Raw genomic sequence first — 22,156 nt, 5'->3', positions numbered from 1 at the left:
GCCTACTCAGACTAGTCAACTTCTCTGATGAAGTCGCAGAGGCAATAGAGGAAGGCAAATTTGTGCTCCCCATATACCTGGACTTGGCAAAGGCTTTTGATAGTTTCGGAATCATTAATTAACAGACCCAACTGAATGCTAATCCTTGTTTCACTCAATGGATATAAAACTGTCTAATAATATGAAAGTCAGGGAAGGAATCACTCTCCTCAAAATATCTGTTAAATGAGATGCGTCTCTGGTTTTTATTGTTAGGCCATTATTCTCAGGCTTATATTTTCTGAAATTAAGGCTGATTATGTTTGTTTATAGTTGTATACCCAAAAAAAACCAAGGTAAAGTGCCAATAAACAAATCCAACAGTTCAAATGCAAATGGCACTCAAAAGAAGAAAACCACTAATAAGTTCAATACAGGGCACCTTCAATATGACTTTATGAAAATAAAGAATATAAAAAAATGTGTGTCAGCCTTTCCTGGAGAACATTTGTGTCAGTGTGGAATTCAATGTCAGCTCCTAATTTGCAATTATCTGTTTGCATGAGTTTACTCTGGGTACTCCAGTTTCCTTCCACCTTCCAAAGACATGCAGTAAATGGATTGGACACTCTAAATTGTCCATAAGTGTGAATGTGAGTGCAAATGTATGGTGTGGAAGAACAGCCACATTAGCGCTAGCCACTCAATGCTATGAAACATGGTTCTAGATGATTGTTACTGTTGAAGTGACACCCTGACCCCATGTGCTAAAATGGGAAAAAGGGGTTGTGGAAGGATGGATGGGTGAATTCCGTGGATTAATTTTTATGAAATACACTAACAGCTTTTGGTTTCCATCAAGTAGTTATCAAACTATAGAAGTCTAACTTCCTGCCACTTGTAAATGTCTTGGCAAACTTATACCTTTCATTATCTTTCCCTCATCAGAAAAGGAATGTATTTGCACAATGCCTATTGTTTTACATTATTTTTTCTGGCTGTAAAACTTGATGCCTTGGTACAGTTTATAAGGAGAAATCACTCCTCCATTAGATGGAAATGTAAGGAAGAATGCATTAAGCTTCTCAAATACACATCATACAATACTCCACTACAGACTGTCCAGCATACCAGAGCATCCTGTAATATTTGTATTAATTCTCCAGTATGAAATTAAAATTCTAAAAAACTGAGCTTTTCCCTGTGAATCGTGGAAGACAAATCCAATTACATTGTTCCTATACTAGCTTTTAATTAGTGCAATGCGTCTCATCAATAATTTGATATATTACCCCAAACCTCTGTAAAAATGCTGGAACTTAAATATAAACTTTCATGGTCACAGCTTTACTTTAATATTTTGACCCGGGTGAATGATAGACCTGGATAAAGTTAACCTTAGCCTTGTCAGGGGCATTTAGTGTCATGATGCTATAAAGATGTTAATCTTTCCTGGAAAAACACACACAGACACACACACACACACACACACACACACACACACACACACACACACACACACACACACACACACACACACACACGGCATCTCCCAACACTCCCATCACAATCATTGCCCTCAGAATTATGTGTAGTTAACAAAGATGAATGAGGTTATTCTTTTGTTCATCTGGAATAGAAAGACAAACAAAAATCCTGATACTGTATCAATGACATCATGAGGCTGTGCAGTGATTGGGACTAGGAGAGGCAGCACTGCATGAGCAAACCTTTTGCACAGCACTATGCAGTTATCAGTCACTAATACAATTCTGCTTTGTATAAAATATGAAGCAGCCATTCTAGCCTGTAACAAAAATTTAGCTATTACCTATTCAACATACTCATTCCAAAGTGAAGGAAAATCCTATGGTTACCTTCTAGTACCATGGAAGCCAGTCACATCTTGGTTTCTTCTGGGATAGGAGACACTCTGTCATACTTGTTTGAGCTATTCTGGTTCCTGATGCAAGGTACATGTTAGTGGTAAATCAGTTGCAACTTCCCGGTCAGCTTAAAGGGAACAAAAATCCTGTCCCAATATATACCAGCAGGTTAAACTTCATTAAGAAGGAGCCTGGAGATGGTTCAATGTAGTTCAGACCTTTTATTGGAATTCATTAGGCAGATAAGCACTTTTTGAGAGAGTATTACAATGAGTCCTTATTTATAATGAATACTAGGGGCAGGCATTTGAATTAGCTCAACCCTCTAGGTGTGATTTAGTTATAGAAGTAATCAGGGAGATGGCTTTGAGTGTGGAGACCTGCCATTAATTATTAACCTTTGTCTTATCAACAATGAGTAATATAAGGGGTCAGGTACTAACAATCATACCCTTGTTCTTAAAATTGTATCTAAAATGGTACATAGGAAGGACCTAATCCTGGGAATTCTGTCATATACAAGTATGTAAAAGTCAAGCATATTACTTTTGTTCACTACAGTTTTTTCAAGAGTGACACACCTCCCAAAAAATGCACCCTGAACCCAGGAACCAAACCCACAACCACATCACTCCTAAGAGAACTAGCAACCCAGACTGACAAACTTACCAGTAAGCAAACATCAACAGAGGGATCAAACCTGGTAGGGAAAGAGGGATCTGAAACATCCATGGAAGCCTTCCATGCAACCTCCCCTACCAACAAGACCAGAGGAACAGAACAAACCCACATAAATAACTAAAGTCCAGAATCATTCTAAGAAATCCCTCACTAATAGTGGACTGGACATTCAAGAGAAAGGGCTCACCTTTATCTCACAGCAAATCAGTAGCCTGACCCAGACAATCATCAACTTAATACTATTTACTTGGAAAATCAACCTTAGAATCTTTTTCAGGACAAAAAACACAAAACTAGAGCCCCAATGGATATGGTGGTCCACAAAAAATAAAAGAAACCTAGCAGCTCCCCCCAAACCCCATAGTCATGGCATTTGAAAATAAATGTAAAGCAGATATCCACAAGATACTACAAAAGCTTCCCAGGAGGAAATATCACAACATTAAACCTAACAAACTCTTGGCTCCCAAGAACTTAACCAAAGACCCAACCAGAAGAGTGATGAAGGTGGACAAGGGATGTTGCATCTTGGTAATGGACACCACCTGTTACAAAGAGAAGATACTACCCATGCTTTCAAATAAAAGGTACTACGAAGAATGTAATACTGATAATATAAGGACAGCTTATGCGAAAATCACCACAGAGCTCAGTGATCTCAGTGATGAGGGACTAATAAGCAAGAACCTGTTTGAGCTCCTTTGTGTCACACACCCAAAGCTTCCATGTTTTTTTTAGCATCCCCATATCCCACTGAAATATTCACAACCCCCCTTATAGATCTGTCATTGCAACTGGAATGAGTATCACAGAGCCCATTTCTATATAGCTCAAGGTTCAAATTAACCCTCTAGAAGAAAGAAACAGATGATTTACACCATGGATACCTCAGACTTCCTTAAGAAAAACAAGGACATTCCTCTTAATGGTAATGAGATCCTGCTTACCATTGATGTAGAAGCTGTCTATACTGTCCTGCCCCATGACAACTGCATACCAGCAGTCATTGAAGTTTACCATGACCACTGAAACACACTCCTGGAGGAGACAGAGATCTTTAGTAGGTTGCTATGACTTCTTCTGGAAAACAACATCTTTAAATTTGGAAATATATACTTCAGACAGGTGAATGTTTTAGCCATGGGCACAGCCATGGCTCCGAGCCTGGCTAACACTGCACTAGGAAAATGGGAAATGCCTTCATCTACAAATTCCTCACTTTCAATGTATGCTACACTACCTAAGATTCATTGATGACATTTTTGTCATATGGAAAGGGCACAAACCCCAACTGGATGAGTACCTACAAGACATTAACAAATCTACCACATTCCTCAAATTTACCAACTAGAGTAGAGATACAGTAAATTTCCTCAACGTTCAAGTCAGCAAAACATCATGTAATGACAAACCTACAAATGACTTATACTGCAAACCATCCAGGGTCAACTTACGCCTGCACCACAACAGCATGCATCCCTTCAGGACTAAGATGAACACTGTCAAATCCTAGGGTCTGAGTATAGCACAGGTCTCCAAGGAACTGCCGGAATTCAACAAGGACATTATCAATTTGGAGAAAGATTTTCTGGCCATAGAATATAGCATGAGATTTATAAAAGGAATACTTGACCAATCATATTCACCAAAGACCCAAATTTTCAAAATAGCACTAACCACCACAATCCAAAATCCCATAAAAATCCCAGGAACAATGACACATTTATCAAGCAACTCAACACGATATTGACTTACTCAACAGACTTCCACAAGTTCAAGAAAGCCATTGCTGACAACTGTGTCATTATCAGGGACAAAAACACACTTAACAAAATACTTTCACATGAACCCAGATTCACATTCAGAGGAACAGGAACATTCAGGATTTTGTTGACGGGAATAACCCACCAAATTCAGAACCACCTCCAATGTGGCCCACCATATTTCATTTATTGCCAATATATAATTGCAAGTGATGGCTTCTACTGTGCATATAAAAAGAAATATACAGAAGTAATTCATATAGAAACTGCAGCAATGAGATGGTGGTTTACAGGGCATAATGTTAGTACTGCCAAGCATTCCACATTGGCAAATCCATCGATAAACTAAATACATGGATTGCCAGACATTATATGGACATAAGACAGGACACACCCACAGCACTAGCAAAGCACATGAAAGATTAAGTCTGACCACAGCAAGTTTTCCTTCCACATCATTGAACAACAGAATGGAGACTCCTATGAAGGCAGAACCAATGACAGAATTGAGAAAAAGGAACTTGAGTGGCAAATCAGTCTCCAAGCCAGCAAATAACCAGGTCTTATCACTTCAATCTCCATCGGGTGCATATTAAACTTAAGAAAGCTGGTCCATCACTTATACTTTTAACCATCACTTATACTATTAACCATCACCACACATCTGGGGAGCTCAGTTATGAAAACTTTAATCATTCAAAGAACTCTATGACACTAGAATTCACAGGGTAAATATACAGCTGATAAATCTTAGCTTTGTGATTTATGGTTTAAGTTTGTGTTTTTATTGGAAATAAATATTTTCAATACTATTATTTCCAATACTGTAAGTTGGCAGAACTGATGAAGCTTGTTAAAGTGAAAGCATTCGTGAATGGTGGCTTTTTGCCCCACATTATTGGATATAATATATAAAATACTCCTAATATGTGGTTGTTAACACTAAGTTCTACTTTAAGGTTAACATAATGACTTTATTAGCAATCTGAATAACCAGCACAAGCTTTCATTACAAATAAAAGAAAAAAGATAAGAAAATGAAGCACAAAAATGTTCAACATACTGGTTGTTTTAAATAACGTTTAATTGTTGTGATATATTCAGATTTGTAATGTATTATGCTGAATACATACTCTTTAAATATGGGATACTTGTGCACATCATTTTATATATGAAGATAGGCTGTGAATAAAAGCAATATACTTGAATTTTACATTCTGTATGGAACAGAATTCCCAGGATTAGGTCCTTGTACTATTTTAGGTACTAGTTTAAGAACAAGGGCATGATTGTTAACCTTTTACCCCACAATAGATGATTATATCTAAACAATCCTTCCTTGGTTTGTGATTTACTGTGGAGTTGATTGGTAAGAGAAGTTTTATTTGAATTTATATTGTATTTGTTATCACTGTTTTCACTGTTTGCAAGTTGGAAAGGATAGCTTGTTACCAAGATTTACTTTGATTCATATTTTGCTGTTTTACCTTTAATTTCACTGTTGGTTGTTAGAAAGGGATAGGTTTTAGACAGGCAAGCTCTAACCACCCCATGGGACCTAGACAGCTATAAATTCACGCAGACTGCAGAAAGGAAAATCCTGAGCAAATCTAAATAATCCTACCTTGGTTTATGATTTATTGATCGTTACTGTTAAAAGAAGTGTGATTGTGAGTGTAACAGAATTACAGCGTTTGTCTGACTTGCAGAAATTGTATGGTCAGAATAACATTACTCTACTTACTTTATTATTTAGTTGTATATTGCCGGTGTGATTTTTTTGTCCTAGAAGTTGATTTAAAGTTCTCTTTGAATTCTGTGGTTACTAATTTTGATTATTCTTTTCTTTTAAAATATTGTGTTTGAAGCTGAATATGGATTACTTAAATGAGTATGCAATTAATGATTTGCTAATGCACAAATATCTTGTACAGTGTAATAAATGCTATGCATATTTGAAAGTAACAGATGATAACACTGTTGATCTATGTTCCTCATGTCAAAAGTTGGATTATTTGCTTATCATTGTTAGAAGTAAATCTAGACTTGATGATGATTGCACTTGTGCACTTGGCATGGCTTGGGGAACTGTTGTTACATACATTAATGACTGGATGGGTGAGATAAATAATGTTAGGCAAAGAACATATAGAACACATTTAGGAAATGATGTATCTATTGTCTGTAAAGACCATTCAACCCCTATGAAACAAGACAATGCCCCTGACAACTTTGGAATTCTGGATGCAAGTATTCAGCAATCTGAGGATCCAGATTGTTTAGAAGGAAACAAAAAAGAAAGAAAGGAAGAAGTTCTCAACAAATAACAAGGAAGAAAAAAAAATTGATTAATGTGTGTAAAGCAAAAAGAATACGTAGTAAAAAGGACATTGCTTTGTTATGTAACACACAGTTTACAGAGAATGATAACATTTTTCTATCTGAAAACCTTCAGCCTACAGAAAAAGGCATCATTTTTCCAAAAGAGAAGGCAGGAAAAAGAGGCAAGGGACACAAGAATTCAAAACTGAACTTGGAAGGATTGAAGAACATCACTGTAAGAAAAAAGGAGAGAAAGACAGATGATGACTGCATGGCTCAAGCTGTGGATTGACAATGCCAGCTGGATGAGAAGTTAATACACAATGAAAACAGTGGGATTAATAAGACTAACGGTGATGAAGATCTATGCTTCATAACAATTGATAAAGCAGATATTACTGTATTAGAAGCTGAAGATTCTTCAGAGCTGGTCAGCAAAGATATTCTTGTAATTGGAGATTCATTTATTAGAGGAACTGATACTTATATTTGCAGAGAAGATAATGAACATTGAATAGTATTATGCTTGCCAGGAGCAAAAATACAAGATGTGTGACAAGCCTTAGAATACCTTAATGTAAGAAGTACGGATCAGTTTTTATTCATGTTTGTACAAATTATGTCATCTGCAAGGATTCTCTAACTGTTAGTAGAAAACTGACAGCCCTCTTAGGTAGTATAGCTTGTACTGGTGTTGGGACATATTTTTCTCAAATCACCTACAGAAAGGATAGTCAGGTCACTGTGAATGAAAACATTTTTTGGGTATATTCTTATATGGAAAAAAAGTCCTGTTTTAAAAAATCAAAATGTGTAGAGCATCTAAGCCTAGTTTTGGGCACACATATGTTCAGACAGGATGGCATGCATTTGTCATGATCAGGGAAGGGAATTTTTGCAGCAGATATTTTGCAATATTTGACAAACACTAGGCAGGATTTTTGCCAGGTCAAAAATTTTACATTTCACAGATAGCAACATTTGACACATCTCTGATGGTTGTTAATGCTAGGGGCATTAATAATAAAGTTTTTTTTTTAATTGGAAAATGTGCTATATTCCCATAAGACTGAGGTTGTTATTGTTTGAGAAACCTATATATACCTAGCTACTTGCTGTTCATGCAACGCTTTTTACACTGGAAAGACAGACCAGTGTCTGAAAGATCGTATCCTACGACACGAGGGACATACGACAAAAGGATCTGAGTAATGCACTTGCTGCACATGTTGTTAGCAATCCTACTCATCAGTTTTTATTTAAGGTCATTGAAGTAGTTACTCAAACCATTAGGGTTGCAGATGTTTTCAATCGAACTGAGCTACGTGAAATAAATTGGATTACTAACATGAGAGCAAATTGGCCACCAGGTCTTAATACTGTGGTTCCGCTGAAATCTATACTCAAAGCCAGAAGAAACACCATTGGCCTTAAGTAATAACTCAAAAGCATAAAGAGAGAAAAAGAGATGAATATACTTAATCTTTGCTCAACAACAATGTCCCTGTATTGTATAAAGATGGTATTACCTTTGGATAAATTATGTAGAGAAGATTCGTATGTTCCTCTATGATATGGTGGTCTATAAGCAAGTGGAAACTGGAAACGAGTTTTGGATTAAAATATTAAAATATTGATATGCCTCACTTTTCATCCTGCTTGTATAGAGCGAGCTGATTGACATTATCAGGAGGCTTGTTCCTCTAACAAGGATATGATCTGTCCACTTACTCTGCAACCAGAGTCTATGTGATTGGTGGAATGAATGCTTTCTCATACTCAAGTAATAGATGATTGGCCAGCAACTGATGTGAACCACAAAATGGGAAACTGCCCCATTCTAATATAAGATCATATTTGCATGAAACTTGAAGTGGTATAACAGGTAGCAAGCGAATGCTTGTCTGTTTTTAAAGATGATGACTGGTTCTTATCCATGTTCTGGACCTGTTATTGGACTGTAAAGGACTGAGTTTTATTATTTTACTGGTGATTATCTTACTGGTGTTGTTCTTTTTTGGAATAAATATCGTTGATTTTATCCATACCTTTCTGAAATTTTGCTGTGGTGGATTACCAAAGGTTTTACCTTTTTTGTTTGCGAAACATGGTTAATGAACAATGACTGAAAACCAGTTCTGCCAGGATATAAATGTTTTTACTGTAACAGACATTCTAATAAAAAATCAGGTAGAGGTATTATGATAGGGATTAAAGATAGCTTTGAGACCTGTGATTACTACATGTTCAGTGATAGCACAAACACTATAGACTGTGTAAATGTGACAGTAAAGACAACCCTGGAACATATAACAGTTACTGGAGTGTACAGAATACCAAAGTCAAGTGCAGATGACCTAGAGGAATTCATACATTTCTTGCATGAAACACAGGAGGGAAGAATAATATTAGCTGGGGACTTAAATTTACCAGAAACAGACTGGCATAATATTGACTCAACAACGTTAGTAAGGAAATTATTCACAACATATATTCAGGAACAACAATTGCTTCAGATTGTAAAAAAACAACCTACCTGAGGATGTGGCATACTAGACATTGTTTGCTTTCCTAAAGAAATTACTGTTGCTTCAAATCAAGTTTTACCACCATTGACGTGCAGTGATCATGGTGTTATAAAGGCTGATTTGTTGCTAGATAATTCTGCCAAACTGAAATCTAAACCAATGCACAGAAGGTTAATTACAGATTATATGGAAGCAAAACAGTCACTGAGTAAAACTAACTGGAGTGAGGTGTTCAGTGGAAAAACTGCAGATGGAATGTGAAAAGTTTTGGAAGATAAATTGTTTGAGTACAAAAAAAATCAAAACATGTTTAATATCAGGATCTAGGCATACAAAATCAGGGGGATATATTTCCATAAGAACAAGATATCGGATTAAGGTGAGAGAACAAAAATATAAGAAATGGAAGAGAGGTCAAACTGCAACTTTGAAAACCGAAATAAACAAGCTGGACAAACAGATTAAGCATAGTGTGAGACAAGATCAAGAGAAATTTGAAGAAAATTTATATAAAGATATTGAGCATAATGGGATAGGCCGCGGTGGTGCAGCGGTTAGCATTGTCGTCTCATAGCAAGAGGTTCTCCCTTTCGATTCTCGCCTGGAGTGCCTTCTGTGTGGAGTTTGCATGTCCGCTCCAAGGTCGAGTGATGCTAATGACATGCAGGCAGGTGTGTGCATGATTGGGCGTGCCTTCTTTGAAGGTTGGGCTTCGGGCTGGCAACTCGACACAGTAAAAATTCACTGCCAATCATTAGCGGACAGGAGTTCCGCTGTGGTGACCCCTGAACAAGAAAAGCCGAAAGACTGAAGAAGAGCATAACGGGAAACCTTTTTATAGATGCATAAGATGTGGAAGGAACAAAGACACACTAATTGATAAACTGTGTGCAGATTTTAAAATTTATGCTCAGACACAACAGATTATAGATATATTTACAAAATCTTATGCAAAACAGTTTGGCTCCCCAAAAGGGGTGATAAGTTGTCCTAGTGACATCCAGGTAACTCCAGATATGGAAACGGATTAGATTATATTAAAAAAACTGTGCAAACTGGATCCAAACAAAGCACAGGGAGGAGACGTAATTAGTAACAATGACCTGATAACACTTCAGCAAGAACTTACAGTACCATTATATTTATTATTCACTAGGTCATATAAATATGGAGAGATTCCTCAAGATTGGAGACATGCACTTATTAAATTTGTCTTTAAGGTAAAGGAGGGTAGGACAAACCCAGAATTATATAGACCCTTAAGTCTACTTTCATGTTGTGGAAAATAATGGAGAAGGTAATATTAGATAAGTTATTGTCAGAACCGGATAGGTTGAGACTTGAAACCATATGTCAGCATGCATATGTTGAAAACAGATCTATTACCATCCGTAACATGATGTTCTGTAACAATATAATAATAGATATAAATGATAAAAATATGTTGTGATGTAATTTACATGGATTTAACTTCATCATTTGACAGGGTCATACACAAAACACTAATTAATAAATTAGTACAACTAGGTGTTGATGTACTTTTGATAAGATGAATAACTGCATGGTTTACAAATTGGGCATGGCAAGTATCATACAGCAAATGCACAGGTGAAATCCTTGGCTACAGTCAGGGTATCCCATGGGGCTCAGTCCTAGGCCCTTACTTGTTTAGATTGTATCTTTCAGACCTAACTTTTTCATCTGAGGTGTTCTACAGTCTATGTGCAGACAACCTAAAATTTGGTAAACTTATTACATGTGTCACAGATAAGGTAAGTCTGCAAAATAACTTAACTAAATTGACCATTTGGGCACAGGAGAATAATACACTGATAAATACATCAAAAACTAAGCATATGACATTTGGGAGACTTAAACTGAAAGGTGATTATTTAATACAGCACACAGTGATTGAAATTGTAGACTCATTTAAGGACCTGGATATATGGATAGATTCAGCTATGAGTTTTTCTAATCATATCAATCAATTGGATAATGATATTTATAGAACTATAGGTTTTATCAAAGGATTTATAAAGTCTAGGAAATCAAAAAATTATGAAGTCATTCCTTGTTAGTTACATTAGACCAAAACTTGAGTATGGAATAACAATATGGAAACCCTATAAGAAAACAAGCATGAGTAAACTGGAAAGAGTACAGTGGAAATATACCAAGGGCATTCATGGATGTGAAAATTGAAGTTATTATGAAAGACTAAAATATCTGAACTTGCGCAGTGTCTGTTACAGATATCTAAGAGGAGATCTTATTCAGGCATATATGACATTTAGAGACAAAAACTTCTGGGAATGTTTTGGGTTATAAAAAAGTACTAGGGAATCATCAGGCAACCTTTGTAGAAGATTCTATAGGAATGAGAAGTGTACTGATTGGTTCTCTGACGGAGCAACTGATGCATGGAACAGACTACCAAATTACATTAACGCAATTACTAGTTTAGATATTTTTAAGAACAGCCTAGACACTTATTATGGGAACAAGTGTTTTGGTATTTTGGTAAGCTAGAAGGGAATTAATGTCCATGCTTGAAATATTTGTAGGCAATAGCTATGCCTCTGCAGTGATCTTCACCCTTGAGAAAGAGAAGTACAGAACTGCAGTTGTACTTTAGAAAGTATTCAGGGCAAAACAGTTCCTATTCAGGAGAGAATTGAATATAGGAAGACTGGATTCCATTTATGTGATTAACAGATCCTTTATAATGGTTTGATTTGCCTCTACTTAATTATATATCTAAAATACAAAGACAACGACAGAGCTTTTTGAATATGCTTTCTGGTTTCTGCATATGGATATTAAAGTGTAGGGTCAAACCAAACACAATGGTATTTGGACTGTTACATAGCTTTAGTTGGGGTTATCATATGGACTACAGAAACCTCAGACAAATGTGACATTACATAGCTTATTTAGGCATTCTAGAGAGCATAGCCTTTGTTTTGTAGTAGTCACTTGGGAGTTGTTTAGCTGCAAATCAAACTATAAATACAAGGATTCCTGATGAAGAAGTTATTTGATAACAAAATAAAAGTGAAAATGCTTAGTTATTATAAGACCATTTTCTTATGTTAGTAGATCAAGATTTTTATGATCTGTAGGGAGTGAATTACTGAAAACAAACAAACAAAAAAAGATTCAAAATAAGACATAACAAAACATCTAAATAAATAATATCAGGAAAGAGAGAGAGAATGCTCTGTTTTAACTCTGTTTCTCTGATCAAAAATGTACTAAAAGAGTAAAACACAAGACTCAGATGGAAGAAGTATGGTTGTTCCCAGCAGCAAGTGAAAAACAGAGTGTTTCAGCAACATAAACTGTTTGTTCAAAATCCTTGATGAGGTCAATTAATTCAGATTGCACTTAACGTGACCCTGTACATTACAAAGAATTCTTTGTATACATATTGAAAGGGCAGTCAGAATGCTATGACCATGCTGGAATGAAAATTGTATACCATGTCTGTGAGTACTAACCTCCACAGATTGAGAGGAAACTAGATATGACTTTATCACATCTAAGTCATAATGTTTCCTTTCAGCTGCCTGCTAATTCTTAAACTTCAAATAGCCCTACAATATTTTAATATTAATGAGATAAAACTGAAAGCTGGATTATGTACCAGCTATATCTTGCACATTGGCCTTTTTTGTATCTGTCCATCTGTTTTCTCTTTTACCTACAATGATTTGCAGTGGCTAAGGGAATGTACATCAACTCAAATTAAATGCTTCCCCACATAACTGATTGCTTGTAATTCTTTTCCATTAAGAAAAGCTAACCATACTAGAAAGCTAGCATAGATAGAGAACTTACAGTAGACAGTGTCAAATCAAAGAGTCCTTGAATTATATTATAGTCAGCTGAGGAGATTGTCACAGAACAACAAAGGTAATGAATTTTCAGTTATACCACACTAACTATAACACAATGTTAAACTGTGTAATGTAACTTTCCAGTGCAGTATAATCATTTTATAACAGGCACATGTTGAAATAGTCACCAATTCAATACTCTTTCTTACTGCCCTGTTTTGTAAACACATTAAACACAAGTTGCTGAAGAGAATTAGCATTGCTGCCTCACAGCAAGAGGTTCTCCGGTTTGATCCTCGGCTGGGGTGCCTTCTGTGCGGAGTCTGCATGTCCTCCCTGTGGTCACGTGGGTTTTCTCTGGGTGCTCCGGTTTCCTCCCACATCCCAAAGACATGCTCTAGGTAGATTGGATACTCCAAGTTGGCCCTATGTGTGAGTGCGTGCATGTGTGTGCCTTCTGTGGAAGATTGGTCGCCGGGCTGGCAACTTGTCACCATAAAAACACCACTGCCAATCATGAGCGGACAGGTGATCCACTGTGGTGACCCCTAACTGGGAAAAGCCAAAAGAGGAGGAAGAAGAAGAAGAATAGGAAAGATAAACAGCAAATAAGGTGATTTTTGTTTATTTGATTGTTGTTGCTACAACATTGGTAGTATACATATATATATATATATACGGCAATATAAGCTAACCAGAATGACCAGTCTATTACACCTTATCAACAGTTCCAAAATAATTTTATAATTTGGTTAATTACAAAAACTAAATTTGAACACTAACTTAGAACTTAGTGAGATTTTTTCAGAACAGTAAATTAAACTTGGAAAATGCTACTTGCAGCATTTATTAAGTTAAATCAATAATTCAAAAGTTCAAATGTAACCAACAGATTGCCTAACAAATAATACATTGTTTTTTTCTTTTCTTTTCCATCTATAGATGCACATTAACACCTTATCTCCTGTACTATGATTGTAAGACCTTTGATTACAACCTTAACTGGCACTAAAGTTATCATTTGCTTTAAGTCAATCAGGAACTGAAGAAATGGTAAAATTTAATATAACATACTTAATATTTATTTGAAATATTTCACATTCCATAATGATACCCATAAATAACACATGGCCTTTAGACTAAAACATAGTTTTAAGTATAATAAAGACATACTAACCTGATTGTTAAGAAGAGCATAGAAACTGAGAGCAAATGCAATAAAGAGAAAAATGAACACGAAAACAATACGTTCCATTGTTTTTTGGATTTCCCAGAACATCACCACATAGATTCCAAAACTCTCAAACCTGAAGAAGAAATACATGCAGGTATATATTACCAAAAGTGTAATTGCATCTTTGGGAAAAGCATTGAATCTGCATGTCCTCATGCTTCAGAGTTTAACTAGGTAGAATAAACAAGAACACAAACTAACTACATTCATAATTACCTTTCATCATCTGTTGTGCTGAGTATATGTCAACAATCATTTACTGGAATATCCAAAGATGCATAACTAACTTCAAACATTAGAAAGTATTGTTTATAATATGAAACATGGACAAAAATATGGTATCAGATGTAAAATCACAAAACTAAAAGACATTTACTTTGATGATGATGATACTGAACTGCTGAAACAGACTTTAAAATCCCTGACAGATGTAATTATGAGCAGTGGATCTAAAATAGGCTTAATTCTGAGCAGTGCAAAGACAGAAACAATGACAGTGGGAATGTAACAGTGAGACCATGTTAGTACTGACCAGAAATGAGTGGAAAAAGAAACCTATATTCCTTATTTGGTAAGTTATAATCTCAAGAAATGGCAAAGCACAAGTTAATGTTAAAGCTAGATCTGAAAAAGCTACATCCAACTTCGCGCATCATCATGTATAGTTTGTTATCAGTGTTGGCACAAAGGACAGACTGTAGCATTACATGTCGTCTGTACTGTTCATCACGATTAAATGTCTTCAAAGAGATAATGCATCTATAGGCGTCAATGTTTTCATCAATTCACGGTATGGATGGTCCTGCATGTAATATGGAAAGACCACATGTCTAATAATGTACCGATAGATAAAAAAAATAAAAAGCTTATTAAAATCTGTTGGAATTTTTATTCCAGAAAAAATGCATAAGCCTATTTGTGGGGAATAATGGTAGGTTCAATTGGAAGCCAAGGAATTATGCTGGCAAACGTTGCTTAATGCCATCAACCTCCAAGTACTAAACGATAGAACTTCAATTACACGTTTACTTTTATTATGAAAGGCAAAAATGTAATCCTTTATTTATATTTTGTCATAGAAAATGAATTGAATGCTTATGTTTTTCTCCTGTATGGTTATATTTTATGTACTTTAATGTTTGCAAAGCTTTTGCAGCTTTTTAACTGCATTATCTCTTTTTTATTGTACTATCTCTTTTATTTAGGAAATTTTAATTTTTAAGTAAACTTTTGATTGGATGACGTATATCACAACATTGGTAGAGGTAAGTTTAAAAGGCTACATTGATTTTAATGTGTATTTTTATGAAGTCCCATAACAGTTGAGTGAAAGCTCTTAATCTTTTATATTTAGATTTTTTTCCCATTACGCTAAGTGGAATAATTCTGGTTATTTCTTATTGGGAAATAGTTCCTTATGTGTGTCATGTCTCAAAAATTATTTGAAGCAGAGCAACATAGTACTGAGATGAGCATCATCTAGAACTCCACAGACGTCTCAGCTTTGTTCACTCTTTTAACCCAGATGACATAAAAACTGGATTGAATTTTGAAAAGTAGTTATGTGATTTATGGCAACAAGGGAACTATTCAAACTGAGGATGAGACTCACAATGAAGTACCATCTTCTAGTATCTGTGATACTATAGTCTCGAATGAGATAACGTATTCTGAGACTACATCTCATGGTTTAAATGTGAACGAAAAGCAAAACAAAAATTCAACTGGTGAATGTAGGCATTTTAACAAATAGGGGATTGAAATGCTTGGTTAAAATTTTATTTCATCTCTGAAAAAGTTCAAGGACCTGCTGCAAATGGTATGATTGAGGCACTCAGTAATATGATAACCAGGTTTAAAAACTTAAAAATAGGAATCTATAACTTGATAATGCAGTTCCTTTCATTATTCCACAAAAGCACAGCATGTTCCAAAAGTACTTAGAACACATACCTGAGTAGATTAGAGCTGGACTACATTTTGAATACAGAATTATTGGAACTGTTCAAATGGACTGGTTTTGAGTTCATGGGAATCATTATTAGAGGACATTGAATGGATATTAGCGGCAAATAAAATCTCTACAAAAGGAGAATTTAAAGAATTTATTGTTTCCTATTTTTGAACATCATTATCAGAAAATATTTTCAGACATTGATGCACATTGTGAGATTGTCCAGAAGTGGAAACAAAAAAATGGAACATGATGACACTGATTACAAGAATAGGAGAGCATATTCAAAACCTGTTCAACTGAATCATTAACAGAAAGCCGCTAATTTTAATTCTAAGCAACAGCAGCCACCCTTCCTTATAATGAAATCAATAATTCTATTTAAGGGGAAGGCAGAGTACCAAGCAGGTCTCCAGTATTACAGGCAAAGGCAACTGCAATAATGAGCAACAGCAATAGGGACTATTAGGTATGAACGAGGAACCAAAGAGTGGTTGGCAAATATTAACAAACAGGTGGGAAAGGAACAGATGAGGAAGAGGCAGGGGTGAAAATCCCATGTGGAAATGAATGAAGATGCCTCAGGTACGATGCTCACTTTTCAAAGTTTTAAACTGTTTAGCTATAGCTATCTGAGCCTTATGCCTTTATATGGAGAACTATTTAGAAAAGTTTTACTTTTGTTCCTTCTTTTCTCTTCCACTCTGTTAAATCTTTAAAGTAACTCCAGCTCTTCACAAGGAAACCTAATTTGCAATCTTTTTTAGTGAAAAAAAAACTTTAATTAACGGTAATGAATGTAAACATATTAGGAAAAGCATGTTTAATCTCTCTTTAGCACTACACTTTCAACTTTTTGAAAGATTATGTGAGCATGATTTAAGGAAATTAAACACAAAGAGGAATGGAATGGAAGCATTGATAAGAAACAATTCCCTGAGGGTTATGAAACCAGAAAAGGGGGAAGGGTGATAGTTCTGGATAATCATAAGTATATCCAGAAAATGTTATGATGCTTAAATAATTGTAATTATTTCACTGAAGCATTCAAAAATGAAGTACATATTGCATATAGTAGAACTGATGTTTTTTTTTTAAGTAGCAAATATCAAATATGATTTTGTAAGTGATTTATGGGATTATTTAATGGTGAAAGACCTGTAATACCTAATATTCTTGGAATACAGAAAATTCATACATCCATTGGTAGATCCTAATTTGTGACTCACTGTGGCAGTAGGGGGTAAAAAAACAGAGAATATAGCCCAGATGATTGCTAGTGTGTTAAATGAGTTTTTCATTGATAAAAAAAAGAAATATACTGAAGGACTCCTGGAACTTTTTAAGTGATGTTACTAGCTGTGAATTTTCCATTGATACTGTGTTTGTAACAATCAATGTTAAAGATTTGTTTCTAATAATCTCACATGATACAGGGATGGAGTAAAACACTATGAGCAGATTAGAGGAGTAGATGGAGGCAGCTGCAGTAGCTATAGTTGCCAATATTGAGCTTTGGTGGTGGGATATAATTATGTAATGAGCTCCTCTAGTGGCAATATATAGGTAAATATTTACATTTTTTGGATGGTATATTTATTATTTGAACAGGAGAGCATAGTATTTTACTAGAGTGTTTGAATTACATCAGTTCTACCACAGCATTTTAGCATCGGCAACAAACAGACTTGTTTGGATGTAACTGTTGGTAAAAATGAAATAATAATTTGTTGCATTTTACTACTTGCTACCCACCAGGGCAGAAAAAGAGCATTATAAAAAGGCAGATGGTTAAGCTGTGTAGGTTTGTTACTAATGATGAACAATTTTTATATGAATTAGAAGTACTGAAGGGAATGTTTTTGGAGAGGGGATACCTTGAAAAAAATTAATCAGTGAGGTTAGTAGTTAGATTATAGTGACCAATGGGTCAAGTTTCAGGCCATTATAAAGAAACCTGAGAGGATTAGAGTAGCCACTGGCAAAACTAAAGAGTATTTGTGGGTTGTGGTGTTGACCTATAACAATCGGAATTTTGAAAAACAGATGTAAATTCTGTGATAAATTCTGTAAATTTTATATTATCTACATTTGAATTAAAAATTATGTTGAACACAACTGGATTCTCTTGTTGCTACCCATTGTCCTATTGGCTTCACAGCATGGAATTTATATGTGTTTGTGGAGTTTGTGAATATTCTGAGAGTTGCTGGCCTTTTTCTACTAATCAGAACTATAAATCAAAAACACTCTTAAGAACAACTGGGAAGGAGAGTTTGGTACTTAAGGTTTAAAACAAAGTTTAGGCAAAACATCTCTTTTGTTTATAAATAGTGTAGAAGTATTGAGAATTATTTTAATAAAAGTGTGTATAATGAACATGAAGCTTGCATCAATTAGGGGATGAAAAAATATGGTGCCTGCACAATGTGCAGATTTATTTTAGTTGCACTCAGTATTACTGCCACTAAATATCCAAATGTATCAAGTGGGAAATTCGATTGCAATACAAATTAAGTAGTTTATTTGATGAGGTGTTTATGTTGCCCAGCATTTTGTGTTTGTAAGCCTGGGAAAGCATTTAAAGTGAGCATGTACATATATATATATATATATATATATATATATATATATATATATATATATATATATATATATATATATATATATATATATATATATATATATATACATATACATATAATCAAGAAGAGTGTTACAAAAAAAATGCACTGAGTAAACATGCATGTTCACGTAAAGATTTTAATGTCTTTATTTATTTATTTATTCATTCTAGAAAAATTGCATAAGCCAATTTGTGGGGATTAACTGGAGGCATGATTGGAAGCCAGAGAATTATACTAGCAAATTTTGCTTAATGCTACCCATCCCCAGGGCTAAACGCTAGAATGTTGATTATGAGTTTATTCATATTACTGTTTTTTTCAGAAAATTGATTGAGTGTTTGAGTTTTTTTTCTATATGACTTTGTTTTATGTATTTTAATGTTTGCTATGCTTATAAAGCCTTTTTCACTGCATTATCTAGCTTTTTATTATACTCTCCCTTTTATTTTGGAAATTTGTGTTTTTATGGTCATGTTTTGATTGTCTGATGTATATCACATGATTGGTGGAGGGAAGTTTGCCAAACAGACAAATTGCTTTAATGACCAGCGCTAGCAGCTTTCAGGCCTCCTTATATTTTTCCTTGGAGAAGAATCAAGGCTACAAGTTGTTAGCAAGCTTCTTATTCTAGTCCAAGGTTTGATTCTTTCAGTCTTCAATTGCTTTTTGAACAAAGGGTATCAGCAGGGTTGCTATATTTAACTGAAAGTATTCTCTGACTGTTATATTCTGCTGTAATGTAGTCCTTCCTTATGGCATGCTGTGGATTCTTCTTCTCTTTCAAAGTTGGCTTGGGCTGTTCAAACTGGAAACTTCATCCCTTTCTTCCTAATGAGCATATGCTCCTGATAATTGCTTGTTGCTAGTGGAGAAATACTTCGTTTTCTTCTTTTTTGTCTCTACTTAGTAGGAGCAGTTTTATCATAGATGACAGTGTTTCCGAGGTGATTCTTCTTTTTCTGAAGTACTTGTTTTGCAATAGTGGGAAATTATTGCTACGCTGTTGGAAGTGTCCATTGTATTTAGACGGCCTGCGATTTGCTATCTATATGCAAACTACATGGTTTGTATTTATTAGATGCTTCAGTTTACAGGTTCTTCTTTTTCTGGGTTAACTGAAGATTTCTCTCTCCTTAGTAATGCAGCAAAGCAGTGGTGCAAATGTAACTACTTTGATTTTCTGCCTGTTTTGTGTGGAACATTAAATGAATATAACTATAACATTTTCACCTTTGTTATCATTCTAGTGGAGATGGGAAATGTTATTGTTTTACTTCTATCTATTTTTATCATGGTCTCCTGATTAGGTATTATTCTGAATTTTCTATAGGATTGCAAGTAGAGGCAATTATGGTGGCTGTAATTACAAATAAATAATTGTTATTTTATCTTTTTAATGGAGATTGTCTTATTTTTTTTCTGCCTTGTAAAATATTGTTTGTTCATAATGTGATTATTATTGTATTTGTTTTTATCCACTAGTACTATGTTTGATCCAGGATGATGTTTTTACCTTAACTTGATCCTTAATATGTATTGCATTTTGTTTGCTGGTTCATGATAAGGCTTGTATATTTAAAGGACCATATTACGAATCTGTGCCTTCTTGTTTTGATGTCCTTTGAATCTTCTGCATCATTAAAGTTCAGGAGGTTTGGAGTGGGGAAAAAAATCACACAGGGACAGTATTAGGAAGATCATTCTGTCTTTGAGCCTGTATAATGACTGTCCAACACCTATGCTATTACATCTGGAGTAACTCACCTCTGCTCTAGGGTTAAACTAATTTGGGAATGGGATTATCCTTGCCTTATTCTTGTATCATGGATGCCAAGGTATCACCAGGGCATAATAGCCAGGGCATTTTCCCCTCACTTGGCTTCCAGGGTTTTTTTGTGTAGTGTCAAGTCCATAAGAAGTAAATCAGCTATTGTTTCTGATTTGGATATGTTGTCAGACCTTACTTTTGTCATGGAAACCTAATTGGATGAGAATGCCAGACTTCATTGGGGTTTCTGCATTCTCTCAGGCTTCATAGTTATACACAGATCCAGGTCATTTAGGAGGAAGTGGTGGTGGGAGAGCAGCAATCTGCTTCTCATCAAATCTGAAGCCATCCAGACTGCAAACTGGAGAGGTCAGTTCCTTTGAACATATGCTAGCAGTGGGTGTAAACTTTATAATCCTCCTATTGTACTACCATGGTTATCTGGGAGATTTTCTGAAGGTGTTTGTAGATCTCCTTGTCAACCTTATTCTTAAGGTGCCAAGATGATTAGTTTTGAGTGACTTCAATGCATGAGTTGAAGAAAGGGCCAGTGTTATTGTTATGTAAATCCTAAATTTAATGGGGTTCTTTGGCTTTTGGCTTTACACAGATAATTTCATCTGCTACTCATACGTCTGGCCAATCATTTGACTTGGTTTTACACAGGAAGTTGGAAATAAAAGGGAGTTGATGATGGAGTGATCTGTTGGGTTGATCAATTTTTAGTGAAACTTAGTTTTGGTATCCCCATAACACATACCCCCTTATACAACGGTCAGCTGCAGTAACTTTATAACTGTTGAGATTCTCGGTCTCATTCTAGAGCAATATTTGTGAAAAGATAAGTGCTGATGATCTGAATGGACTTGTGATGTCAAATAACCAAAACATCACTGTGCTCTAGATTTATTCCCCCAGTGAATGTATGCTTTCATCCTGTATGTAAGAATGACCTGTTATTTGACCATGAACCACAGCTTTTACACAGGCAAGGGCAAGGGTATCAGTGGCAGTGGAGATAGACACCCCACTTGGAGGCAAGCATATGCTAGATGAGCATTATGCATATTACTAGGCTATTTATAGTAAGGGAGTATTTTTTAAGAGATCTCAGTAACTATTAACTGACCAGGCACACTCTTCTGTGTCATCAACAGACTCTATAGCCGGGCATGTCTTGCATCCAGGAATGTTGTTTTGCACCTGAATGTGATGAAGTGGCTTGATTTTTTTGCCGATAAGAAGGCCAACATCAAAAGCTTCTTTGATACTGGAACTCAAAAAGAGCTAATTCAGGTATTTGAGACTGAAGACAAAGACTGATGTTGGGTTGTAATTAAATACATCAGTTATGGCAGTCTTGTGAAAGCAGTTTTATGTGTGTGATTGGGTGTGATCTGAATCCGAGACCCATATGACCAGTTAAAATGTGCTGTAACTCTTGGACCACTAATTCTGCATATTGTTTTTTGATCCCTGAGGAAAAAAAACATTCTGTCCAAAAAAATAAATCTTAAATTATTGAAGTGTGTAGAACTATCCATTTCTATGCAACATGACTGAGAACGTTGTGTA

At 35.3% G+C, this 22,156-nt stretch overlaps 1 protein-coding gene across 1 annotated transcript in view; it reads right to left on the bottom strand.

Annotated features, from left to right (window-relative positions):
* Positions 1 to 22,156, bottom strand: part of LOC122797757 (transient receptor potential cation channel subfamily A member 1-like) — a 1,751,748-nt gene that overhangs the window by 633,809 nt on the left and 1,095,783 nt on the right. The window contains exon 23 of the mRNA XM_044066281.1: positions 14,176 to 14,305. Coding sequence (XP_043922216.1) covers positions 14,176 to 14,305 — 130 coding nt within the window. The remainder of the gene's footprint in view (positions 1 to 14,175; positions 14,306 to 22,156) is intronic.

The sequence above is a fragment of the Protopterus annectens genome, chromosome 3.part1, assembly GCF_019279795.1.
Source record: "Protopterus annectens isolate FY-2018-M chromosome 3.part1, PAN1.0, whole genome shotgun sequence".
In the NCBI taxonomy this organism is placed as follows: Eukaryota; Metazoa; Chordata; order Ceratodontiformes; family Protopteridae; genus Protopterus; species Protopterus annectens.
This window is presented reverse-complemented; position numbering and strand designations above follow the sequence as displayed.